The sequence below is a fragment of the Neofelis nebulosa genome, chromosome 11 (assembly GCF_028018385.1).
Source record: "Neofelis nebulosa isolate mNeoNeb1 chromosome 11, mNeoNeb1.pri, whole genome shotgun sequence".
Taxonomy (NCBI): domain Eukaryota; kingdom Metazoa; phylum Chordata; class Mammalia; order Carnivora; family Felidae; genus Neofelis; species Neofelis nebulosa.
The window spans coordinates 69,643,393-69,652,172 of record NC_080792.1 but is presented as its reverse complement, the minus strand read 5'-3'; the positions used below and the strand labels follow the sequence as shown (position 1 = coordinate 69,652,172).

The following is an 8,780-nucleotide window of genomic DNA, read 5'->3' as shown; positions in this document are numbered from 1 at the left end:
CATTAATGACCCAAGAGACTACCCTTAAAAGCTACAGATGTGGGGCCACCTGGGTGGCTCCGTCAGTTGAGCGTCTGACTTCGGCTAAGGTCATGATCTCGCTGTTCCCGAGTTCAAGCCCCACGTTGGGCTCTGCGTTGACAGCTCAGAGCCTGGAGCCTGCTTTGGCTTCTGTGTCATCCTCTCTGTTTCTGCCCTTCCCCTGCTCACACTCTGTGTCTCTCTCAAAAATAAATAGACATTAAAAAAAAAAAAAAGAAGCTACAGATGTGGAGAATAAAGTAAACCCAAAGTAAATAGAAGCAAGGAAATACTGAAGAGAAGAGTAAAGCTGAATGAAGGAAGACGCAGGCAAATGATCAAGGGCACCAACCAAGCAAAAGACCGGTTCTTTGAAAGGATTAATAACGTCGGAAAGCACAAGCTAACACTAGACCTTCTTTTTTATTACTTTTTGTTTTTCGTGCTGACTGTGCATGAACTGGCTCACATGGGTGCTGGGCTCACACGGGGCACAGGGGGAGGCAGAGGAGAGGGCACGGAAGGACTGCCACAGCTCCTCCGTCCAGACAAGCACGCGTTGGCTCCTCAGCGCCGGTCCCCCCCTGCTCACTGCTGGATCCTGCGGACGCTTTGCACCTGGAAGGTCTGGGCGTGCGAGCCCCACTCTCGGAAATGCTTGTAGTCACCCGAGTGGTGATCACACTCCAGCACATACTGAAAGCCTCGGTAGCCGGGAAACTGGGAGCAAACCCAGCTGGGAAAGGGAAGAGGCAGACGGTTACCTTAGAGAGGCATCAGCGAGGTGAGCACACGGGGGACAAAGGGACTCGCTACAGACACATTTCAGCCATCCTGGCCTCCCTTCAGTGCCCGGAATGTGCCCTGCTCCCCCCACTACTGGGCCTTTGATCATGCTGTTCCCTCTGCCAAGAACACCATTCCAGCCATTCTTTGCCTGGCCCCCCGCCAAGTTGTATTTATCCTCTGGGTCTCAGCTTGTTCTGAGGACTTGCTCTCCAAATCAGGCCACAGTCCCTTATGGGTCCTGGGTAGTTCTTGTATAATTAGACAATTATCAGATTATTTGTAAAATGTCAGCCTCCTCCACCAGCAGGTGAGCTCCTAGGTGTAGGGGTGTGTGTGCCTCGTTCATTGGGATTTCTGATTCCTAGTGCAATGCCCAGCACAGAGGAGGGGCTAATAACTATGGAGGGAGGGAGGAAGGGAGGGAAGGAAGGAAGGAAGGAAGGAAGGAAGGAAGGAAGGAAGGAAGGAGAAAGGGAGGGAATCCTATTCCTTTCCCTCCTTCCTTAGCCAGAAGCCCTTCCAAGGAAACGGGCTACGTTGTTTCAATTCATCGACCCCTACATTGTTCAGGACCGGTCAAGACTCGGTGTCTCACTTTCTGAGCTTCTCTTTCTTCTTTGGCAAGAGAGAAGTGGACCCAAGAACCACAAGAGGTTCATCCCACTCACAACAAGATCCTCTGACGCTTCCTGAGGAAACTTAAAACCAAAAACCAAAACCAAACAAACAAAAGCCCTCCCACCTTCACCCCTGCCAAGAGCCAAAGGGCGCCTAGAAGGGGGCGGTATCGTCCTCCCCAAGTGAGGACCTCACATGTCAGGCCTCACCTGCCAGCCCCTGCGGGAAAGGGTGGGAAGGGTCAGTCCGTCCTGGGCTAGATTTGGTCACCCAACTGCTGCTGACGTGGAACACGGTGCTTGAGCCACACCTTTTCCTTTATGGCTGGACATCCCTTCTCTCCTCTTCTGGGGAGAGACCTCTGCCACCCTATGCTACCTCCCAGTCAACGTGGGAAAATGCTCATTTGGTGAAGAGCATGTGACCCTTCCTAGCCAGTTAGACCACCCCCTTCCTGCAGCATGACGATTGGTTCAGAGTCGAGCACATGACCCAAATCGGCCCAATGAGAGCCTTTCTGAGAACGTTGGGTGGAATCACTGAGAAAGAGGCGCCCTTCCTGGGGTGGGCTGGGGTAAGAAGCTTCACTGTTGTCTTTGCATGGGGAGAGCTTGCCTGAGATTATAGCCCCAGTGAGACAGACAGAACAGGAAAGAGCGAGCCCTGCTGTAGCACCTGGATCCAGCCATGCCTGAAGCTAGTTACAAGGGTCAATAAATATCCTTTGGGAATAATGTCAGGTTGATACGGGAAACTACCACTTGCAACCCCACAAATTCCGCCTGATACCTCCCTGTGCCTGAGTGTCCTCCTCCGGATTGTGAGCGTCAGAGCCCCAAAGTCCCCAGCACACAGTTTTCACAAGAGGTGTCCCTGTCCCACCCAACAGCTTCTCCTTCCCCGCCAGGCAGAGCCTTGGATTCACTTACGCCCCCGAGTGGACATGGAAGGAGCCCACTTCATTGCCATCCCAGCCCATGGCCTGGAGGGAGGGGTAGTCATCACTCAGCTCGCCTTTCCTGCCCAGAAAGTTCTCTTGCTCGAAGATGGTCAGCCTCGAGTCACGATGGTTCTGTAGGCAAAGGAAACTGTCAGGCCACCAGACACCCAGCTGAGAACCAAGGAGCCCCTGCTAAACCCCTGCCCTTGACCCCCACCCCCATCAGCCTTCCTTGCAAACCTTTTGGAAGGGCAGTAAGGCAGCAAGCACCAGAAACCTTACAAGAGTATAGCATTTGCCTTTCCAGAAATGTACACAAAGAAAAAGAAAGGAAGGAAAGGAGGAAGGGAGGAAGGAAAGGAACAGAAAGAAGAAAAGAAAGAAAGAAAGAAAGAAAGAAAGAAAGAAAGAAAGAAAGAGATGGAGGGAGGAAAGGAAAAGAAAGAAAGAAAGAAAGAAAGAAAGAAAGAAAGAAAGAAAGAAAGAAAAAGAAAGAAAGAAATGGAGGGAGGAAAGGAAAAGAAAAGAAAGAAAGAAAGAAAGAAAGAAAGAAAGAAAGAAAGAAAGAAAGAAAGAAAAAGAAATGGAGGGAGGAAGGAAAGGAAAGGAAGGAAAGAAAGAAAGAAAGAAAGAAAGAAAGAAAGAAAGAAAGGAAGGAAGGAAGGAAGGAAGAAAGAAAGAAAGAAAGAAAGAAAGAAAGAAAGAAAGAAAGAAAGAAGAAAGAGATAGAGGAAGGAAGGGAAAGGAAAGGAAAGGAAAGGAGAAAAAGAAGGATCAACCTGAACATCCCACTAGGGGATCCGGTGGTAGATGGAGGTAAGAAGAGGACTGTTGAGATCTGGGTTCAAATCCTGACTCTCCATGTACCAGCTTGGACATGTCACACGTTTCTCCCCTTTTGCCGTACCCCTAAAATGAAGCTAACCTCCTCTCCTTGTCAGGTTCGTTTGGAGGGCAAAATGAAATCGGAAGCTGTAAACTGTGTGAAATCAGGGATAGCATCTGTCACAGTCCACCATGGGTCCCTATATCAGCCCAGCGCCTGGGCCATTGTGGAATAAATACACGAGCAAATGAGTTTACTCACACCCTGAGACACTAGGGAGCCATGAACAGCGATGCTGTCAAAGAGACTTCATCACCCAGGAGGATGACTGTGATGTATTTGCCCAGGGAGAAAAGCTGGCTTCCAAGCCTGACGTTCATTGTGATTCCATCTTTATAACAAAGTTACGAGTGGGCCTAGATACAGAGATATAGACGATATAGGTGTATAGATACAGACACAGATGTCAGTATCGATTGGGACAGGCAGAATCTGTGGGTAACAAACAAGACCAAAGGAAGTCCCCAGCACCTTTACGACCGGGCTTCTGTCTCAGAGGTGTGGAGATGAGAGACTTTTCTTACTCTGCCATATCAGGTGTTTTCCTGAACTCTGGATGATCAATGATTTTTAAATTAATAAAAGTTGCCTTTGGAGAAAAACAATACACCTTTTCGAGCTTCGGCTGTTTGGTCTGTAAGATGGGGATAACATGCCCACCTCCACCCCCGACTCCATAAACAGTAGCTAAAGCATACAATCAGGAACACTGGTAAGGAATCAGGAGCCATCTTATCTGCCAGTATCCCCGAGTCATGAAAAGAGGGGCACCAAACACGCAGGGGCCCAAATCCTAACCAAAGTCGCCAAGGGCACAACGTTTGCACCTGTCTCTGTCCAGATGTTACCCATTCTTCTTCCCCACGAAGTGGCCCCACTTCCAGATGAAGAAACTGAGGCTCAGAGAAGGGAGGGAAGCCATGTCACACGGAAGTGACAGGAAGATGGGGGTGTCTGGGTGGCTCAGTGGGTTAAGCGTCCAATTTTGGCTCAGGTCATGATGTCACAGTCAGTGAGTTTGAGCCCCGTGTTGAGTTCTGTGCTGACAGCTCGGAGCCTGGAGCCTGCTTCGGATTCGGTGTCTCCCTCTCTCTCTGCCCCTCTCCCACTTATGCTCTCTCTCTCTCTCTCTCTCTCTCTCTCTCTCTCTCTCTCAAAAATAAATAAACGTTAAAAAAATTTTTTTTAAGTGACAAGAGGATGTGAACTCTGGCATATTCTGTTCCCAAGTCCCCACTGGGACGAGGTGGTGGCGGGACTCACAGCGCAGGTCACCGGTCGGAAGGAGGTGAGCCTGTCGGCTGGGTAGGCAGTGTTGCCACTCCAGGCATCCCAGGACGGGTACTCGCCCCGCTCCAGCACGTACTGCTGCCCTTGGAAGCCAGCGTGCTCGTAGCCTACCCACCTGCAGACAGAGGGTAGAGAGAGCAGGAGGTAAGAGACCATTCGCCCCAATGCAAGATCAGTGGTTATCATTTAGGAGCATCGAACAACATCTAGAGGCATTTTTAGTCGTCACGCTGGGTGGAGGGAGGAGAGGGTGTCTGTAGGGAGAGGCTAGACATGCTGCGACACATCCCGAACGCAGAGGACAGCCCCCATAACACAAGTATCTGGCTCCGGACACCCACTGTGCTCAGGTGAAGAAACCTAGTCCAGACCCTGTAGTCCACTGCCTTGCTGTGTGTCCCTCGGGTGGGGGAACTGCTCTGTGCCGGTGCCTGGCCATCTTGCATGCGGTCCTCTGGGCCGTGGAGACACAGCTTGATCACAGGCTGACCTAAGCCTTGGTGGGATTCCTTGTGATCCTCCAGGAACGCGGGGAGACAGGCAGTCTTGTGAGGAGCGGCCAAGGACCATTCCCACCCACCTCCCTTTCTTGAGAAGGCTTCCATGAGACGATTACTCTCGGGGTCCCTTGAGACATGGGACTGTCCACCGCCCTCCACCCTGCAGGGTCTAGCAGCGAGCCCCAGCCGAAGCGTGGAGCGGCTCCCCAACAGCGGAGCGCCCACCACACTTGCTGTCACCCGGCCCCTTCTGGCGTCATCCTGTGGGACCTGAGACGCGGCTGCCACCATGATGCCCTTGCTTTCGCTGTCTGCATAAGAAACAAGCTGTCGCATGTAAGTAATGAACCTGAGGTTATTGTCTCCCCCCCGGCAAAGCCTAGCAGTTTGCTGGACACAGCCCTGGACAGGTCGCTGCTCCCATCTGACCCTCAGTTCCCCATCTGTACAAAGCGGAAGCTAGAAGAGTGTCTCCCCGGGTGTGAGGTGCATAAATACCCCAGATAACCTCCGTGGCACTCACGGGCATAGTCTAAAGTGACTCCGAATCACTTAGAACCTTGTTCTCCTTTCAAGCTACTTCCCAAACTTTTAGAAACTTCCATCTACTCTCGTAGCCACTAGCCCCAAGTAGCTAATTAAATTCACACTTCTATTAAGTTAAATTAAAATTTTGGTTTTGGGGGCACCTGGGTGGCTCAGTCAGTTAAGTGTCTGACTTCAGCTCAGGTCACGATCTCACGGTCCATGAGTTTGAGCCCCGAGTCAGGCTCTGTGCTGACAGCTCAGAGCCCGGAGCCTGCTTCAGATTCTGTGTCTCCCTCTCTCTCTGCCCCTCCCCCGTCGCACCCTGTCTCTCAAAAATGAATAAATGTTAAAAAAATTTTTTCAGTCCTTTAGTCGCACTGGCTCCAAATAAGTTCCCAATGGCCACATGTGGCTTTCAATTTACACAAAAGAGGGACATTTCAGACCCAACACTTGGTTTGAAAGATCTGCCCCTACAGGGCTGCCTCATCCAGTGGGCAGGCTCTGCATGAACGTTGCCTTCTGCATTTGGGCAGTGCACAACCTGCTTAACCTTATACCACTCCCCAGCACTTCAAACCCAAGGAAGGCACACCGGTACCGTTAGAGTCTGGGAAGTTAGGGCCTAGAACACCCCTTTCTAGATCCCTTCCTGACCGCCCCCATCCCAACTCAGATCCGCGCCCCCCCCCCCCCCCAGCCCAGACTCACGCTCCGCTCAGCACTTTCAAAGATCGCACAGTCTCAAAGCCAAGCTCCAGCACACTGGGGCACTCTGCCGTAAACTCATGCCTCCGGCCCTGGAAGCCCTCTTCATCCCACACCACGATCTGTGACAGAGGGAAAAAGTGAAGACCAGCCTCAATCAGAGTCCAGTGGGGGGTGAGGGACTAGGACCTCACCCCAGGACTAGGGGGCGGGGGCGGGGCAGGGATCGCAAACTCAGATGTCTCCGGGAGCCAGGTGGGTGAAGAGGGCAAGGGCCGCACCCTGGAAAGCACAGACCCCGCCAAGGGGTGGTCTCAGCTCAGTGCCACCTGTTTTTTGCCACCTGGAGATGCCGGCCAGATTTTCCAGTGTCTCAAGACCATCACTGTATCTGGACTCTTCTGTGGACCCTCTAGGTTTTTAAAGGCTGATGATAAATTTGGAAACAAACGCATTTTAACACCGAGGAGGCTGAAGAAACCGTGCCCAGAGACTGTGTGCAGTCACCTGTTTGCCACTGTGTAACGGTTAAATCTGGGGGCCAGAAGACCCAAGTGCGAATCGAGACCCCTGTGTGTAACCTTGGGCCAGCCCGTTCCCCTCTTTGGGCCTTGATAGCATGCTCTACAAAATGGGCTCTCATAACATGCCCCCAGCGTGAGGTGGGGATTCAGGGGAGGAGGACCGAGGGGGTCGCCCATCTCTGCGGCCCCACCCCCACTCCTCAGACAGCACCCCGTGGGTCTGCCTACCTTCCAATGTCCTGTGGTTTTGGTGCACTGCAGGGTCATGTTGCCAGCTTCCTAGGCAAGAGAAGAACATGATAAGCTTCTGGCCTGCCCCTCCGCTGTCCCTCTGGATGCTAAAGTCCCGTTTGGGCAGGGTCGGGAGCCAGATGGCGTCCAGATGCGACGGGGCCCTCTCCTCTTCCCATCTGTGACTAACATCATCTCCCTTACTTCCATTCTACACACCATCTCACAACTCACCGTTCCGGGTCCCATTGCCTCTGAGCCCTGCTCGGTATTAATTTATCCGCTCACTATGGGAAATTCTCCGCGGCTGCCAGTGGGATGCATCACTCCAGCAAATGCCAGCGTGCTAAGTTTGAGAGAGCCCCCTCCCCGCAAGAGGACACCTGACCCAAAGAGGCGACTCTCATGGTGGCCACTGAGGCAACGGGACTGTAGGAATAATTCTGCTTTTAAATGAAGGTAGTAAGTATTGGCCGTGATGTCTGGGGCCTGACCTCGGTTAAGGTGAGGATGACCTTCAGCATGGCACAGTGACATCCCCAGGATGGGAGACCTGGCCTCCCCACCTCCCACAGTGCTCACTCGGAACGTGGATCCCACCCTTTCTCCAAGCCTGGGACTTACCAAGACGGACCCAGAGAATATGCCAGAACATGCGGGGACCAGCCGAGGTCAGGCTCTTATAGGCAGGGAGGGGAGAGGGCCCCTGGGAGACAAAGCTCGGACTCAGCATGTGAGCCACCGAAACAAAAGCCAGTCCTGGCTGAAGTCCCAACTGAGAGGTGTCAGCAGCGTTGGCTGTAGCTGGAAGGGAGAGGGTCAGGTGGCCTCCCTCAGGGATCAGCCATGAAGAAGAGAAGAAGGGGAAGTTCTACCTTAATCGGCTCCATGAGACTCCTGATTGGAGCAGGAGAATGAGCACTGGACAAGGAGTCCAAAACCCTCACCCTTCCTAGCCGTGTGACCTGGGGCGGGTCATTTCGCCTCCATTTCTGCCTATAAAACGGGACAAGAATAAACTATATCACGGGGTTGTTGTGAGGTTATGTAACATGCCTACCACAGGGAAAACGTTCATCAAATGTCTGTACATTTCCTCCTCCCCCACCCCCTCCTCTTCCAGTAGGGGTAATCAGGGAAGGCTTCATGTCAGAGGTGGCATTTAGCAAGACTCTGAAGGCAGGCACGAGACTCTGAAGGGTGAGGAGGATGTATACAAAGTGAGCTTCAGGGAATGTTTTTTCTAAGCAAAAGTGTAGAGGTGGGAACTTGGGAGCATATGTGCGAGGAAGAGCCAGTAGCCCAATTGAGCTGGAGTTCCAGGGCCCTGAAAGAGGGAGCCCAGCACGAAGGCAGGCAGGGGCCAAGATCTCCAGGACCCACAGAGTTCAAAGAGGAGTCCAGATGGTTCCGTAGGCAGAATAAAGGAGCTGGTGGGTGTGAACGCTGCTGTGCAAATAAACCTGTCAGATATCCGGGGGGGGGGGGGGCGGAGGGGAGGGGGTAAGATTTGCTTTGGGTAACCCGTCCCCACACTCCCACCCTCTGAGGGCTGACCCAAGAGGGGCCACTGACAGCGGAGAACGAGTGTGGCTGGAAACCAGATGGCTCTGGGTGAAATCCAGCCCTGCCTCTTAACATCTGGGTGACCTGGAGGATGTCTGATCTCAAGTTCATGGCCTACAAAATGGCAACATTAGCTCCCTCCAGGGCTGGTTAGAGGCAGCCTTATCAAATGCGTGACT

At 52.5% G+C, this 8,780-nt stretch overlaps 1 protein-coding gene across 2 annotated transcripts; it reads right to left on the bottom strand.

Moving 5' to 3' along the window:
- Positions 1-425: 425 nt before the first annotated feature.
- Positions 426-7,710, bottom strand: CRYBA4 (crystallin beta A4). Of its 2 annotated transcripts, none has more exons than XM_058693116.1 (6): positions 7,660-7,710; positions 7,033-7,083; positions 6,284-6,402; positions 4,518-4,659; positions 2,358-2,500; positions 426-757 (listed from the first exon to the last, which is right to left on the bottom strand). In XM_058693116.1, exons 2-6 carry the CDS (start codon positions 7,069-7,071, stop codon positions 610-612), a joined length of 591 nt encoding a protein of 196 aa, XP_058549099.1. In that variant the 5' UTR covers positions 7,072-7,083; positions 7,660-7,710; the 3' UTR covers positions 426-609. The 2 variants fall into 2 exon arrangements, with proteins under 2 accessions (XP_058549099.1, XP_058549098.1); XM_058693115.1 differs by having other exon boundaries at positions 7,033-7,079; positions 7,660-7,692.
- Positions 7,711-8,780: the final 1,070 nt, after the last annotated feature.